Genomic DNA, 17,909 nt, shown 5'->3' with positions numbered 1-17,909 from the left:
TATACGTGCTTTCCCTTGAGTCTAAGTGTAATAAGTGTCACAAATGTTATTGGAACTTACTCAAACTTTTTTTTTAGTACGTGGCATAGTTATTTTTGAGGCCACTGCAGATAGGTTCAGTCATACAAGCCCTGGATGGCTTTGATGAACCTGACTTGTGACGTGGACATGCTAGTTTTATTAAATAAATGTATTATTATTATTATTATTATTATTATTATTATTATTATTATTATTATTATTATTATTATTATTATGTGTTTGGAGGTGTCGGTGGGTCAGAATTAAGAACGCAGTTATTCCTGTGCACCCAATAAATATTGACTGATTATTATAAATATTAATATTATTACTGAGCCAAAAACGCGAACGTCGTCAACAAGCATTAGGGCTGACAATATTTTCAAGATGCCGCTGTAAAACAAACGCAAAAGCAAACTTTAATCTGCTAATGCAAAAGGCAACATTTAAAATATGTGTATATATAGGAGTGTCTTCTAAATACACTAAACTTTTGCTTTAAATGTTATAATTTTGTGTTTACCTATGCGAATTTTACTTTTCAATTGCCGTACCTACGATGGGCTATATACCTAAAAGTGGAGGGCATAAGGCCCGAGCAAAAACTACTCAGACGCCACGCGGTTTCTAATTCCGACGTGCCTACCGGTGTGCGGAGGCACGCACACTGTCGCAGACGCCAGAGCAACACAAAACCTGATTTGTAACTGACTTGTGCTTGGAACCTTGCAATCCGTAGCTTTGGCTGAGAACCATTGTAGTGCCAGGCGTAGTATGGAAACCTTGTGCCTTCTTTACCAGAGCCGTGTATAGAGAGAGTTTGGTCAATGGGAGGCGCGGGCAGAGCCAGGCCGTGCACTAAACGCAGAAAGCGGGCTTGGCATGCTCTCTTCGCCAACCAGAAGCCGAAAAGAATCCCCTAGCGGTGGTAGCGAGAAACAGTTTTAATCGTTTCAATAAGCGCGTAAGAGTTAAATGTAGTAACCCTTCATGGTTGAAAATGCGGTGCATGTGGTGTTTCGATTATGATTATGCAGAAAGGTGTAAGAAACGAATGTGCCGCTCAAGTTTGTTTTGCTTGGACAGAGTGTGACCGCTCGGACGGCATATTTCCGGCCCCCCAACACTTCGCGTACTGATTATGTCGATCGTTCCGCTAGTCGCACCTTTCCGCCATGATTTTTGATGACCGTGATTGATACATCACGTGCAGCATATTTTCAGTCACCGAGAGTTACTCCGAGGCACTTATTAAGTTTGTTTCTTGCGACCACCACTAGGGTATTGTTTCCGGCTTCTGGTTAGCCAGATTAGAATTCGTGAAGACGCCCTGGAACACGCCAAACCAGCTTTGGGCCAATGGCACCTCTCATTTGTCTCCTATACTTCCCAACAAATGGCCAAACTCTCTACAGATACAACGTTGGTCTTTACGCCTTTTTTTATCGCTCCCTTGAAATCGCAGGACTACGCTAGCGCTCCCGATCTACCATGTTTTTTTACTTTCTAACCCAAGTCCCCTTGTAATAAAATGTAGCAAAGTTTTTTTTTTCGGTACATTTTTTATAGCACGCAACCCCCCCCCCCCCCCTTTCAGAAAAAGAAATCTCTTTCCAAATGTCCTTTGGCTGAATGACGCTTCACACATTCCAAATTACTTTACCATAAGAATACATTCTCCTCTACACATTTGCATTAGACAGCGCGCTTTTAGCACCGAATCCTCCCCTAGCGGCGTGAGCACTCCGACGAACGCGCATCCACGCTATTGTACTTTCCCGCTGTGCCTAGTGAGAGGGCTGCCGTCGGCACATCGAGATCCCGGATTCCAAGACATCGGCACGAGTGCCACTGAAAATACCTCGCACGCCTCACTGCTTTTTGACGTAAGCCTTCTAAATCATTTCAGAGGTTTCTGTTTTAGATTTGCCAAGTTTGACGTAAAAGTGATGTTCGCCCTCGCTTTGGTTTGAACTCTATGGAAAGATCGCCCTTATGTTCGTGTACATGGTCAGACGAACCCGTGTTGCGCAGCTACAAATTTTCACAGACGACGCTTTTTGGTATAACGAGACACAAAGGTCCCTTCCTTCGACTGCTGCGTGCGTACCACTGTGCTGCCATCTTTTTTACGCTAGAAAATCAGCCCAGGAACTTTTTGATCACACCTCGTATGTGTTGGAGCCTTCCACTGCGCTCTGACTTATAATGAAATACCGTATGGTAGCACATTTAAACTTCCAACTTTCTAGTTCTTTTTTGTATTTTTTTTGTGCAAAACTTTTATGGTTTCCAAAGAGGGCACACTTTTGGAACCGGTTTATAGACCCTCTCTGAAATTCAGTCTGTTCCAGTTCAACCACCATCATGATCTGAGTGTACATACATGCAATGGCGACTTTCTCATGGCGGATGAAGAAATAGGCTGAAAACGTGCACCGAAGCTGTCAGCACGAAGCATGTCCTTCGAGACTACCGGTGCGCGCCGGAAGTCTCGGATTTCATGCACAAAGCTTGTGCATTATAGATGTTACCAGATTGCGGTTCCTAAATAGACATTTTGGTAAATTAATATGCTTGCTACGAGTATGCATCCTGGAACCCGTCCCCGTCTGGTGTTTTTTTAGCGTCGTATCTCGCCCATGATCAAATGTGGTCCAGAAGTGGCAACAAATGACGTCACAGGCTGTGTTCCTAATCTTACTCAGCTGGATCCAAGTTACTCCGGTGGGTCGTGTCACGTGACAGCACAGATTGAAAAGTGCTAGAAGGGGGTAGGTTTTGGAAAGCCGAGGTACAAAACCCTTACCCTGGAGTAAGATCGAATAAATATTGGAACACGGCCACCGAAGCAGCCGGAGTATCGTGCTCTCGGATATGGCGATCCTGGCGGCTAATCGTAGAAATGCTGCCGAAAATCACGAGCGAACGAAAGTGTCGCTGTCGTCGCGGCATCCAAAATTCTAGCTGACGAAACTTCCGTGGTCTGTTTGTTACCCTGGAGATCGACCTGCAGCAGAACAGGCGTCTGCCACACACAACACCGCTGCTGAGACACGGCCAGGATCGCGAACGGCGACAGCATGAAACTTCTATGATGTCATTACGCGGAAATCGAGGGAGCACCTTTTTTTGGACACGGTAAACATACCAGTCGTAGACGCTTTCCAGGTACCATACTACGAGCGGAGTTACATGCGCTGCACGTGCTGTCGTTTGCAGCAGTGACTGTTCTAAAGCAAAAGTCCAAAACAAATGTCATCTTGCACACGCGTTCATCAACGTATTGGTTGGGTTATTTACTTCGAATCTTTTTATACCGAGAAGGCGAGCGCGTACGGCGCGTAGATATACATTTCTGGCAATCTCGTTGATGCTTGGGTAATTTAGCAATAGGTTTTTGCGGAGCGCAAGTTCATCTGCTTCTTGCACAGGGGTAGCGAGGATGCCAGAACGCCGAGCTCTGAATGGCTGATTGAAAAAGATAATGGGCATTTAGATTTGAGGTCTACCCACTATCCTTTCAATCAAAGCCAATCAGAGCTCTGCGTCGTTCTGACGTTACCGCAACTGCTGCGCAAGAAATAGACGAATTGCCCTCCGCATTGAGGTCATCTTACATTTGGCGGACACTTGATCCACAAAAGCTTCTTGATGTGGTGAGTTTTATGGGTTATTTTACCAGGGTCAACGTTTCTTAGAGTTCGGTAGTTCTTTTGTTTCCATCAAGAATTAAATGGCCAAAAACATATGTTTGGTGAAAAACGCATATCTGCCCCTGTCTGCCAATGACTAAAAAAATTGACGGTGCCCGATAAAATACTTCGTGTTCGTCGACGTTAGCCTGCGGAAAGTTGCGCTCATGTGTGAGCCACTAGACAGTACTAAAGTCGCTGGATCCCGAGCGTTATTGCCTTCCCTGCCTGCTAGATGGTCGCAAACATATACTAACATACAGACGACCAAACCTCGCAAAGTGATTGGCTGATCAGTATGAGTTGCCATAGCAATCGCCATTATTTAAATCATCGAAGCTCAGAAAGGGCCGTCCTGAACTTCTGAACCAGTCGGTGCAAGATCGCTATGGAGCATCATCGTACTAAAAGCGTTCCTCGCCATTATAAACATATTTGACACTGCGCATGCACTCCACTTATTAATCATGTTTAGCTCCGCATATCTCTCACAATGTTTTTGTTGTTCTTACGTATTTGAATGCGAGAGATGTATGTCTCAATGCCGCCAAGCCCTGACACTGCATGTGGCGGTAGTGCCTGTTTCGCTAGTGCATGCATAAGAAAAATTTCGGTATTCAAAAAATGTCTTTATAAAACAACCTGCCACCGGGAATTTGAATCGGCTCACCGAGAATCGAGAGGTGAAGAAACAGCTCATTCCATGAAAAAAAAAAAAAAGTCAATTGCCATGTGCCAGAATCCAGTAACATTCGATAGCGCTTAATTTGTGAAAAGAGTGTATTCTTCCGCCAACTCCATTGTCACCCTCCATAGCTCCGGTACGCACCCTGCTTGTGGTCCGCGGTAGAGTAGAGGGCGACCCAGGGTACCCCAGGGCCCAGGCACTCGAGCACGTAGTAGTCGGCGCCGCCCGGCGAGAACACGGCATTGTTGTAGAGGCACTGGTCACCCAGCTCGCACGTCAGGCACTCCGGCTGCACCCCGGGCTCGTCCAGGGGCACCCGGTACACGTGCGACTCCCCGGGTCGGCCCTCCCTCGTGCTCCGGAACATCCTGCGTCCGTCAAAGATAAAGGAGTCCGCATCATTCGGGGGAGCCTGTTCCGTGGAGGGCGCATCTCCACTCTCGCCGCATTGTGGAGACGAATAAGGGACATGTACGAGGGGCATTTGAGAGATGAGGTCTCGCAATCGTTTTCACTAGAATGTGAGCGGGTAGAAGTATGAGAGACATCTTACAATATGCGTGATTTTATTGGCAGTGAGCGCAAAACTCAGGCACAACGTAAATAAATTGAAATGCTGATGGCGCACCTGGCCACAAGAATGTTGCAGACACAAAGAAAACGACGATCACCATCGGAGACCAGCACGTACCAATATATTTTGTGCCTCTGGGTGAAATCAGGCGATTTTGTCGCACGATAATCATAAAGAGTGGCTTCATTTAATTCCTTGTAACAATGAACGAGATATAAATGATGTTTTTTAATCCTGAAACCATATGACTGCACGACAATGGAGGTACTGAGACACCCGATACAGAAGAGGTTTTGCGTTACCACCGGTACGGAGAAAATGGGGGTTGGTATGCTCTTAGGCATTTCCACCCACTGCATCCTGAACAGAGCAATGGCGACGGCTGCTTCCTGCGGAGACACTATGAAAATTTGTTTTAGGTAAAAGATTGTCCGAGAGCTGCACGAGAACGCTCCGTCTCATCGAGAGACGCGTACTCAATCACTTTCTTTATGAAAACTACCTTCTACTGGTTCCTCAAGTTCCCTGGCCCCTTAACCTTGCGCCCAACAATTTTTGGCTGTTTTCGACCATCAAAGACGCAAACCGTGGTTGGTTGTTTTAGAGCGCAGCTCTTAGGCGCCCGTTTCCGGCTTGAGCGGCGTCGCCGTCGCCGTCAACGTAACCGCGCGTTGCATGCAACTTAGGTTGCATGCAACCCGCGGTGCATACAACCTGCCGGCATCGGTGTAACCACGCGATGTGTGCAACCCAGGTTGCATTTAGTCCAAGTTGCATGCGACCCGCGTTGCATGCAACCCGCCGGAGTCGCCGGGTGGCAAGCAACCCGGCGACGCCCCCAGGTCACGTGACCGGGGGGCGTAATCAGGAATATTTTTAGGGAACTGGGAAGGGAGACAGATGGTTGGGATGCCCAGGACAAGAGGAACTTTAAGGGCGTAATGTAGTTGTGTATCAAAGAGTCGGCTGGATTTCGGGAGAAAGGTGATGGTAAAACGTCACTGAGGGGGGTCACATGACCTCGGGGAACGGTCACGTGACCTTCTACTCACGTGACCTAGGCTAATCACGTGCAATCCGCCGGAGTCGCCGGGTTGCAGCCCGGGGGGGGGGGTCATGTGACCCCCCCCCCCCCTGAGGTCACGTGACCCCCCAAGTCAGGTGACGCCCCGAGGTCACGTGACCGTTCCCCGAGGTCATGTGACCCCCCTCAGTGACGTTTTACCATTACCTTTCTCCCGAAATCCAGCCGACTCTTTGATATACAACTACATTACGTCCTTAAAGTTCCTCTAGTCCTGGGCATGCCAACCATCTCAGTATCCCTTCCCAGTTCCCTAAAAATATTCCTGATTACGCCATTGAGACACCCTAAACATGATGAGATAAAACTGACCCCCCCCCCCCCCGAGGTCACGTGACCCCCCAAGTCAGGTGACGCCCCGAGGTCACGTGAGCGTTCCCCGCGGTCATGTGACCCCCCTCAGTGACGTTTTACCATTACCTTTCTCCCGAAATCCAGCCGACTCTTTGATATACAACTACATTACGTCCTTAAAGTTCCTCTAGTCCTGGGCATGCCAACCATCTCAGTATCCCTTCCCAGTTCCCTAAAGATATTCCTGATTACGCCATTGAGACACCCTAAACATGATGAGATAAAACAGCGCAAAATGGTACAAAAGGAAGAGACAATCAGGACAGGACCGAGCGCTCTGTCCTGTCCGGTTTGTTTCTTCCTTTTGTATTATTTTGCGCTGTTTTATCTCATCATGCTTAACAACTATTTACTAACCCAGTTCTCAACCTTATTACAGACAGCCTAAAATCCAAACACGTCACAACAATTAGTTATGGAAAAATACGTCAGCACGTCGCTTATAAAAAAAAAGTCACATGTTTCTTTATAGTGCTTTATGGAGTCTGGACGATAATGCGACTAAGTACGGCCACTATGAATCCGGTGCTCGATTACCACTAGTCGTTGAGACAAAAATTCTCCAACGGTAATTGACATCAACATAGACATGGTTAAACATTCATTCTTTTAACTTATTACATTATAAGGCAAAAAGGTTTTGCAGATTATGCATTATCGTTTTCCAGAAGTTCATTGAGCGAACTTTAGAAAAAAAAGGAATTTAAGACCATAATTTTTTTAATTGCCGCACAAATCTTGCATAGTTTTAACTTTCTCGATATTAATAAAAATTCTAAGCAGAATGCAAAAAAGAAAAACATTTGCAATTGTAGAACGTTAAATATTTTGTCAAAAATGCAAAAAGCATGAAATTCGCTGTAAAAACGTTTCAGCTTATGAACTTACTTTTGTCTTAAAAATTCGCCGAAAATGCCTTAGTATAATATAGTCGCGCAAGAAACAAAGTTTGTTATTTCATTCTCTTTAACTATAAGCTTATACAAAAAAATTTACACGATTTATTGAGATAAAATTTGCGTGTGCTACTCATAAAATCTTTGCGCTGAAGTAAGTTGTATTTTGTATTCCTGCTGTCTTGGAGTCTGCGTTTACGTGCAGTTGGGAAAGTCGTAGACCGACCTCCTCTCAGACACGACTTTTTCTCACAAAAACAAGAAAGTGCCTCGCAAAATTAAGGTTCATTCCGTTGTGGTGGCATGTTTTGATACTTTATATGACAATTTAATTCGAGCGAAAAAAAATAGGCATAGCAGCCCTATGACTATCCTTACATAAAAACACATCGGAACCCTCCATGGGCTTTGCCTTTCTCGTGCCATAGCATCCTATATACTGACGAAGCCTGGCAGATCGCCACGAGAAGCGGCCACCGAATTGAAAAAGGCAGACAAAGGATGAGAGGAGAGCCACGTGACTGGCGCCCCGCTGCGGCGAGGCGCCGAAACGCACTTTTCCCGAGCGAACAAGTGTGTTTCGGGTCCTCGCCGCTGCAAAAGCTTTGCGCTGACGTCCAGGTTCCGCAAGAAATAGCTCTTTGATGCTCTGTGCTAGCAGATCCTCGCGCTCCAGATCTGCGACGGGGCAGTCAATGGCTCCGTCGTCAAACTGCCCGGCTTTGTGAGTCTAGAGGAGGCTACTCTGGTCGTACCGTAAAGGGGAGGGGATTGTTGGCTTACTCACACGTGCTTAGAGCGGGCGTGGTAAGCGAGCAGGCCGAGCGTGTCGTACGGCCCGTGGGTGAGGAAGGTCTTGCGGCGGTCCCTGAACTCTGCCACGTGTCGGAAGCTTCCCCGCTGGGCGTCCTGCACGGGCAGCCGTAGGAAGAAGGCGCCCTGGGGCGCGTCTGCGACGACGGGAGGCTCGCTGAGCTCGATCCAGCCGCCCGAGACCGCCTCCTGGGCCTGCTTGGCACAGGCCCAGGCAGAGGCGGCCTCCCGGCACACCGACAACAGCGTCCAGTTCTGCGTCCGAGACAGCCAGTTCACCAGCAGCGACTCTTCGTCCAGGAACGACACCAGCGTCACGTAGTACCTGCGACAGCTTTCTCTTAGATGCTTTTCCTGCGATTAGCTGCCTGCGCAGCGTCTGATATTCTCAAACACCGCGCACGCATCAGTACCTAGCTTCATTTTTTTTTTGTAACAAAGTAACGACCTAGTGACATTTTTTAGAGAAGGAACAGGTAAGGGCATTTAGTTACTTCTGGAGGGGAACAACACAAGTACCCAAACTATAGCTCTCGCCCCGGCTCACCCAATGAAAGATAAGCCGTTAAGGGTTACCTTAACAAAAATAGTTGGTTACCGCACTTCTGAACAAATTGACCAATAATGAGGTCACAAACGACAGGGGCAGTGCAGTCAAGAACCGAGAAAACGAAACGTTTAATATGGACCACCTGCACTCTAAACAAATCCGTTTTTGAAAGGTTCTTCGACGTCTCAAAAACGTTTTCAGCTCATGAAGAACGGTTTCATCTCATGCACCATCCCCCTGGCGCACTAGAAAGGCAACTGGCGATGAAGTACTCTTTCACACAAAAAAGGTGCTTAAAAAAACCCCGTATAGGTTTTTCACAAGGAACCATTTTAGCGGGTGCTCAAAATAACTTTTTAGGGCGCAAAATATTGCAGCGCGAGTAGCTCACCAAGGAGACAGCGCGGCCGTGGCCTAACGCTTATCGTGCTTGCCTCCCACGTGAAGAGCCAAGGTTCGATTCCCGGGAGTTACGCTTCCTTTTATTTAGTCTTGTAGTTTGATGTTCTCGTGAATTCGAGAACTCGGTTGCTTGTTCGAGGTACGAATGTTCTAGTCGCCGAACCTTCCAGGTCGATTGTTCCAGAAGCCAGCGCGTGTACATAAGAAGCTCCGCGTGGCGATCTGCAGTCAGTCTCGCCCCAGCGTTCGACTCTGCTGTTACGCCGACTTCGGCGCCCGCGACGCTCTCCTGTTATCTTTTGTTTCCTTCTCATTTTTTGGGCACAAGTTCGCCACATTAAACGTTTATTTCTTCCTGTTTATTTACTGTTTTTTTGGTCACCACCCGTGACAATATAATTAGCCAAATAACCACTAAAAGGTATTTTAAAGACCATATATTGTTTAGTGTGTGTGCCAGGTATACAGAATACAAAAAATTAAATTATTACACCCAAGACTGCTGATGTGTAGGAATCGTTGATCATTTGCACGCCTTCTCGCGCGAACAAAACCATAGATGAAGCCACGCGCTCGCGCCAGTAGCTTTGACAGCGTTGCACGCTAAGTATGAAACAGAGTATAGTGGACGACGTCTAGGACGCCCTCGAGAACGGCGCCTATACACGTTTGCAAGTCCGGCTTCAGGGCGCTGCCATCTTGCCTGTCTGGGGTGCGCTTGAACCAGTCATAATCCGATTACGAAGCCTTGCTAAGGCGTCGTAATCGGATTATGGCCGCTCCCGAGAGCGCACCCCACTGAGGAAGATGGCGGCGCCCTGAGACCGGACTTGCAAACGTGTATAGGAGGGCACTTAAGGATTCTGCGGCGTATTAGGGGCGAAGCTCCTTAGGGTCTAGCCTTGTCCGTCCGGCGTCCGTGCTCACATCGATCTTGCTGATGCTCGTGCTCATGAGCTCACGTGCTCACGAGCACGTGAGCACCTGCTCACGTGCTCGTGTAGGGCAAAAAAAAAAGTAATAAAAAAAATGATGAAAAAAAATGTTTGCGCAGTCGACAAGATCCGAACCTGTGCGGGAGACCCCAATGGATTTCTAGTCCATCGCCTTAACCACTCGGCCACGACTGCGGGACGAGTAGGGGGCTCTGAGCAGTGGTAGTAACTCAAGAGCTGGGGATGTCATGGATGAAACGTTGCATGTAGCCGCTCAACGTCTATACAGGAGAGGGCGCTGCGGTCAAATGCGTATATAATCGCGTTAAACTTTGCGTGCATTGGCTCAGTGTTTATAGACGAGAAGGCGCTGCGGTCAAATGCTCAAATGCCTATATAACCACGTTCCATACCACACGTTCTCTTTCTGACATGGATGAAAACGAACGAAAGACTCGGCATGTTGCGGCTCAGCGTCTACGCAGACAAGCACCACCAGAGCTTCGCCCCAATCAACATCATTCACCACGTGGAGATGCGGTCAATTTTTTGTGAGGACGGCCCCGTTTGCCTGCGGAAGCCGCAGTAGATGTTGACACTGCTGCCGATGTCGAGGCCGTAGATGTAGACTCGGCCGCCTCACAGTCCATCGCACGAAGCACACAACGATCACAGATGATGTTCGAAGCGCACCTTTTGCACACGGTGCTCCGTCGGTGACATCACGCTGATGACGTATGATGAAGCTTGATGACATCACGCTGATGACGTTTGATGACGTATTTTTATGGCCATCTTTCGGTCACAATGTTGATGGACGTCGTTTGTTTTTAACGTGCTGTGAAAAGTGAGGTCGTTCTAAAAGTCGTCCGAGACTTCTAGGACGACCGCAAGGGCAAGGGTCGTCCTTAAGCATACGATTGAGCGGCGCGTGCCCCTAAATCACATTTTTATGGCCATTTACTCCGATTTGTCGCTCAATGAGACAGGTAAGGCCTTCACCTTAATAACTGGAGTCGTAGTCGACGGTGTCGGCGGGACAGCAGGATGAAACGGTGGCGGAAATCTGACCTGACGCAGCACGCTACGGTGTTTTTGAGGCAGGGTGTAATAGTGAAGAGCTCCCGCCCGCTACCGCGGCGCACACTTCCGGTCGTGATACCGCTCTAGGTAGTAGTCTACGGTAAGGCTATAGTCACTAAACAAGCTACGCGTCAGTGTAATAACACTTACCCACCTTGGGTAAGTGTTACTTGTTTACCCATCTTGGGTGAGCGAGTAACGACATTTATCCATCTTGGGGCTTAAAATCATGGCTGCAAGTTATCTGAAACTTTTCCTGAAATCACCAAAAACGCTTTTCTGCCCTCCACAAAAGCTTAAACCGTTCGTGACATAGCAAAGCAATATTACACGAGCTTCCTAACACCGAATTTAATGCTGAGGAGGTCGAACTTTTGAATCACGACGATCGGCAGTTAGGTCTACTCTGCAGTAAGCACCAAGACGGCGTCGCCCACAACAATGCCGGGTAACAGACTGCCCATAATCTAAGCGTAGCTCATTTAGTGGATCTAGGTGAGGCTATGCTAACACTACCTATTGTCTGAATACGAGTTTGGACAAAAACACGGAATAACCGATGAGATTGACCTGGAACGTTCCAGAAATTCCGCGAAAATTAAAAGTGAAAAACCTGCAGTGCGGGGATCGAACACCGCACTTCTGCGTGTGAGCCGCGCGCTTAGCGAATTCGGCCATGCACGCGGCCATATAGACACTAAAGATGCGGAAATGTGCTTTCATACGAATGCCGTGGCGGTTTGGGTATGAAAGAGTCGATGTGGGCAGGGGACAGGTATGTATTTCGATTTTCAGCGAATAGTCAATAGGAGGTCAATATACACAGAAGGAAGAAGGAACTTATGTGTGCGTGTGTGTGTGTGGGGGGGGGGGGGGGGTGGAGGGGGTTGTCAGAGCTTTACCGGAGACTAACTTGTAAACGCTCCTTGAGAGCAGGGCTACAGGAATACATTTTATGAAAAAGACGGGATATATTTTGCTACGTCAAGAAAGGAAAATAAATAGGTTGGCTTTCGGGACGAGACACTGACCGTGCGATATTATGTAAGTTCCGCACCGCGAGGTTGGATGTTCCCGAGGTTGGACACGAGTATCGTGCGACCGGGATTTTAGATTGATGCAGCGTATTTTCGTTTTGTGCTTAGGGTCCTATATAAAAATACTTTTAGTAGCTCAGAAGGTAACTTAAAATTTTGTCATAGGTACTCGGGCATAAAGCGGGCTTTAGCACTGATGCGATCAACGCGAATTTGCAATGGTAAAGGTGACACAAATACTAATATGTTCATAAGAAGTCATGACCTGTAAGGGGGCGGTGCATAGATAGTATGATGTTCGAAGGTTTTACCGAAAGATTTACGAAAGCAACGTCGGGAAAATGAAAACTAATAAATACAACTTACAATTTGCGAGTAACTAATATACTACACATGTTTAGGGTGTAGTAACGAAAGAGTGTATTTATGAGCATTATGCTCATCCCCTTATTTATGAAGCAAAATTCCCTTCCCTTTTTTCAATCATTGGGAGGAGTGCCAAAGATGAACCAATGACCCTTGCGATGGATGACTCACATCCCCATTTGTGATGCAGACATCGATGAAATGCATCTATAGTCGGCGGCAGGTCAAAACCCGCGTAGAGGCTCTGACTTCAGCACGCGCTCATTGCCTTCCTCCAGATTCTGGCAGCGCGCACGAGACGGAGCATCCACTGGGATCTTAACCGTTCATCCACGACAGTGGGAACTACAGTAATAAACTAACTAAAAAAAATAAGAAAATAAAACGTACTGTGAATGTGGGGGGAGGGGGGGTGTCCGGCTGCATTTTTTTATAGGACGGAAAGGTGTTTATGGCCTAGCTTGTGCATCGTCAGCAACACTAAAAGCGCCAGGGAACAAGGGTACGAACAGTAGACTGGTCGCCTCCTTTTTACTATTAGTTATGTTTTCGTAGCTTTACTCCCACAAAAAACAACACAAAATGGCAATAAATACAGTGATTTCCGTACGCATTATATGTGATCACTGTATGAAATGTTTTCTTGGCGTTTTTAGCATTCTTGCTCGTTCGTAGTTTTAATGCCTTCTTTTTTTTTTCGCAAACAACACAGCCACAGGGGCGCAAGCATGGCAAACGCACGTTGTAAGACAAACGTGTTTTTTTGTTTTGTTTTTTTTTACGCTTCGCATTAATACGACGGCAGTAGAAGCTTCGGAAGGAGGCTGTATTGGTGAATAATGCTGGGATCGGCCGAACTCCTTTTTGTTTGTCGGTGAGCGGTGTTGTTTATTTTCTTTTCTCGTCGGACTAGGTCACAAAACAATCTAGAAGACCTTCGTCCAGCGAGAGCGAACATAGCAGCTCCCAGAGCTCGAGTGTGAGCGTGCGCCGTCTTGACGCGCGTTCTCACGTGTATTCTGAGCCACCCCGATAATAGCAGCGGCAGGCACAAAAACAGCTCTCTGCCCGAAACAAACAGAGGCAAAGAACGTCCCCGCTGAGCTATGTTTGGCCGCGTTGTCCCCCAAATAAGCTTACTTTCATTAGAACCTTTCGCAGGTCACCACTCTTGGCACCTTCCATGGCCAACATTCGTCAAATATTCGTTTTGCGAATGCTCATTGGGACTCTTTTTTTTAAAGTAATGATTATCGATGACTCCACGTACCGAAAGCTAACGTCTCAAAGGCTACGAAAATGTAAATTACAGGAATCGTGTTTCATTCAAAACTTATAGAAATGTAGTACATTACGAATCATAACCACAGTTACGTGCAATTATAAGTATTATTAAATCGCCGTTGCTAAAACTGGGTAAACAATCATCTTAACGAGAAATATGACGCGAAAAAGCCATGTTTTGCAACGTTTCATTGAGACAAGTTCATACTCCAGATGTTTCTACAAGCATGTAGTATCTAATATTTGAGGTTCTTCTAAACACCATGCACTGGTCCATCCGGTCAACACTGAATTCTGTCACATATATAGGGTGCAGATTTTTTAACTTCTAAATTCTGAGAAGTTAATCAAACAAGGCGGTGCGGTACAGAGTAACCGTATCAGAGAACCAGCCTGCGAGAAAGGATCTCGTGTTTAGACTTTGCTCCGTCAAGCAGGACGTTGTCTTCCCCACATTGCAAGTGTACCGACGGCGAAGCCAGCTTGCGGGGCGAGGCGCTCTGCGACAGCGCTGCCTTTCACTCTCGTGATGGGTGTAATACTCGTCACAAACGTGAAATGTAATTCACTCCGTGATGTTGCAGAGCGCCTCACCCATCATGTCTTATTTATTTATTTATACTTTATACTATATCTATCTATACTACTTTGTTTTGTAAAATACAGCAGCAGCATTTCGGCCGTTTTACACCTCCATCGTGTTTTATGTTTCGCGAGATACACGCGACCAGTAATCTCTGGACGGGATTGCGTAACTTCGAATTTGACGGCCACCGTGGGCCCACCACTGCAATGAGTGACAATACCAACACATGCACTACATCGGCCAGTGACCAGGGCCTGAAGCGGCTGCGGAGACTTTCGGTTTGCTGCTGGGGTCTGTTCCTTCGCCCGATCTGCCTGTCTTGGATTGGATTGTGGCGCCTTAACCTTTTGTAACGGGCGACCACGGTATGGAAACTATAGATGTCGCATACCTGCTGGCGTTCGAGTTCGACCAGGCTCTACGTTTTTGAACTTTCAAGGTAAAGTTCAACAAAAGTTAGACTGAAATTCTGATGTCACCACCTGGTGGAGGGGGGCATAGCATTCGTGGGATATATTGTTTTAGATTAGCGCAATCATGGGTCGGCAACCTTTCGCAGCGGCTGGCCGAGTCGTCACGAAGCCGACACGGAGGGGGGCGGACGTCGAAGAAAAGGCAAAAAGGAAGTGGAGATGTTCTCTGCCTAAGTATGGAGATCATCATCATCATTATCATTTATTAAAGCTTGAAGGCGCTTACAAGGTGGGGGGTACTCGCTGAATAAACATTAAAAAAAGGAACAAACAAAAAGTGGGTTACATGAAGGACAATACCAATTCGAACTGCTTCTTGTTCCGCTCTAACCAGATTTGAGGTCAAGACCGCCGTGTGGCCCTCGAGCCTGTGTGAGGGGGGCTGCGTAAAGGCCGGTTCTCACATGCAGCGAAGCGCTGATGTAGCGCTACTCACGTGTCGTCGGCTACTTATCGTCTGCCATGAGCAACAGTTTTGACGGTGCGATACAACGCAGGTAAACGCTACCGTGAGCACGCGCTTAGCGCGAGGTCAGCGCTATGTTTGTAGCGCTCCGCTGTATGTGTGAACAGGCCTTAAAACTGCCTCGCGGGCCTCGGGTTGCCGACCCCTGCTCTAGGCAATTAAGATACATTATGACTACTTTGATATTTTGTACATATTGATAATTCTTGTTTTTATTTAGGGCGTGCTGTTCTATAAGTTATTTTTGACAAAAAGCTTAAAATATTTCTGCTACAGAAGTCGAGAAAAATTGTTCAAGAAGTCAAACTTCTGATTTTCTCAAAATTTCGAAGGTTCACTTGAATTGAATTGAATTGGTTTTATTTAGACACTAGAGCTAGGGTAACAGGGCAAAAGGCAGATTAATTCTGCCTGACATGGCTCTATCACCCGTTCGACGGGTTCGGCAAACCTGAGGTTCGCCGAACTCTTCGAACCTCAGGTTTGGGAGAAGTTCGCGACATCCATAATATAAACTGGAGTGGTTCCTGGATGAATGGATATCAACTGCGGTACTTTTTATAACGGGCGATAGATCGCGCCCGTAGCTTAAGCAAAAATAAGGAAAAGCCACTGTGTGCCAGCGAGCATACAGAAGAGCACACTGACTCTTTCGTTTTGTCCAGCAACTCCTGCGGCGGCTGCACCAGCTTGGAGACGGGGGCCCCCGCGCCGTCGGCCGAGGCCAGGCTCACGACCCGGAGCTCAACGAGCGGGTTGGGCGAGCCGGCCTTGGGGTAGCGCAGCTCGTGGGTCTCGGGGTACTGGCCCCGGTACACCGGCAGCGAGATGGTCTTGACGCCGCTGTCGTTGAAGGTGGCGTAGCAGAGGCTGCGGCCCCGCGGAGACCACCAGAGCGCCGACGAGGAGGCCAGCACCTCTTCCTCGTAGAGCCAGTCGGCGATGCCGTTGAAAACCACGCCGGGCACGCCGCTGTCCGTGAGCCGGACGGGCGACGACTCGCCCACGCTCGGGATCAGGTACAGGTCGTTGTTGAACACGTACACCTGCGCGCGGGTGGGGCCGAGAAGAAGGCGTCATGTTAGGCGGCAAAACGAGCGCGTTCAAGAGCCGGCTTGAATGCGCCCGCCACTACCGGCTTCGCCTGACCAAAATAAAACCTGTTTTTTTTTTTATCGGTCAGAAGAAATAAACAACGCAGTACAGAAAGCTGTAATTCAATCAAACTATGATGCTAGTGGTAGGGATAGGATGCGAAAATTTATCATGTTATCTGGAACAAAAGATATAGGAGAAAGACGAAATGTTTCTACGCGCCGACGTCGACTTAAGCGTAATTTCGTCATAAAGGAAATGCCACTGTGGCCGGCTATGGCAGTCGTTTTGATAAAAACATTTGTTTTTCAGCAAGAAAGACGATATTCCTGTCTTCCTTGCTGACAATTTTGTTTTACTCAAATGAATACCGCAGGCGCGCACAATGTCATTTATTGTTTTGACTAAATTAGGTTTCAGTGGACGTTGACTACTCGTAAAGAACTTCTTCCATTTCCTTTGATATTTTGTTGCGGTAACGTCGTGTCCTCAAGCTTTCGCATCCTAGCCCAACCACTAGAATCATAATCTCATGGAGTTTCAGATATTTGAAATGCGTAGTTTATTTATGCGAGCCGATTTCCTGGCTTCGAAGTTCTCGATCAAACTTCGCAAATTTTAAGAAAGATGTCTAACAGTTCCTTTAATCAGAGAGCCCCACGTTTCGATTCTTAAGCTCTGAGAATGTAGGGCTTGATTGTACTTTTTTCTTTAAATTTTGTGTCCCAAACAAGACACATTTGTATAAAATGGTCACGTTAAATGTAATAACAATTCTTAAGTAAAAAAAAATTAAAATTATTTTACAATACTGAGGGAAGCTCTGGGCGGCTGCCGTGTGCTTGCGCGCCTGAACTAAAACTACGCATGTGCATTTCTGACTTATTCGAGATTATCAGAGGCACCTGTCCCAGAGTATAAAGTAGTAGTCACGCGCAAGAGATGCAGGAGATGCAGAGACACCACTTCAAAAGTTTGCGAGAAGCAGTAACAACATTATTCAGGAAAAAAAACAAAAACGATGTGCGTTTTTTGTTGCTTGAAACAATTGCTGAGATTAAAGTTACGTTTCTTTCAGAAATCTGTCAATGATCTACTGTACTACTCGCGAAAGCCAAGTAGGAGTAATTGGGACAGAATAAGAATAGACCTGCTGTAAAATCATCGATAGACCTTTTCTTAAATTTCGCCAGGCCTGTGGGTGATCACACATTGCACGAGCGGCGTTGGCAACTGTAAGGTTTTTTCGACGTACGCTTGGTCCGACATGTACGCTCCACACACACTGGAAGCGGCGTGGTCTTCCCTCTCTCGCAATTGTGAGCCCAGGACGAACACAGAACAATGTCGATGCCTACCTTGTTGTTTTATCGTACTGCCTGTTTTGCGTTCCAATATCTAAAAACACTAAACCAACGTGAAGCTCTTCGTCTATTCGCGAGTACTCCTTTCCGCCCTTCGTATCAGGTTGGCGTAATGCGTCAAGGAGACGGGGCGTGCTGCATAT

General features: G+C 47.1%; 1 protein-coding gene across 7 annotated transcripts in view; it reads right to left on the bottom strand.

Annotated features, from left to right (window-relative positions):
* LOC8043509 (inactive dipeptidyl peptidase 10) overlaps window positions 1-17,909 on the bottom strand; it is a 546,782-nt gene that overhangs the window by 23,012 nt on the left and 505,861 nt on the right. For all 7 annotated transcript variants that reach the window (XM_040505110.1, XM_040222260.1, XM_040222265.3 and 4 more), the window contains 3 exons: window positions 15,956-16,353; window positions 8,100-8,450; window positions 4,546-4,772 (listed from right to left, as the gene is read on the bottom strand). In XM_040505110.1, the coding sequence (XP_040361044.1) occupies window positions 4,546-4,772; window positions 8,100-8,450; window positions 15,956-16,353 (976 nt within the window). The remainder of the gene's footprint in view (window positions 1-4,545; window positions 4,773-8,099; window positions 8,451-15,955; window positions 16,354-17,909) is intronic.

The sequence above is a fragment of the Ixodes scapularis genome, unplaced genomic scaffold, assembly GCF_016920785.2.
Source record: "Ixodes scapularis isolate PalLabHiFi unplaced genomic scaffold, ASM1692078v2 PGA_scaffold3__209_contigs__length_174095766, whole genome shotgun sequence".
NCBI lineage: Eukaryota > Metazoa > Arthropoda > Arachnida > Ixodida > Ixodidae > Ixodes > Ixodes scapularis.
Note: the sequence above shows the minus strand (reverse complement) of the source record. Positions and strands in the feature narration are given on the sequence as shown.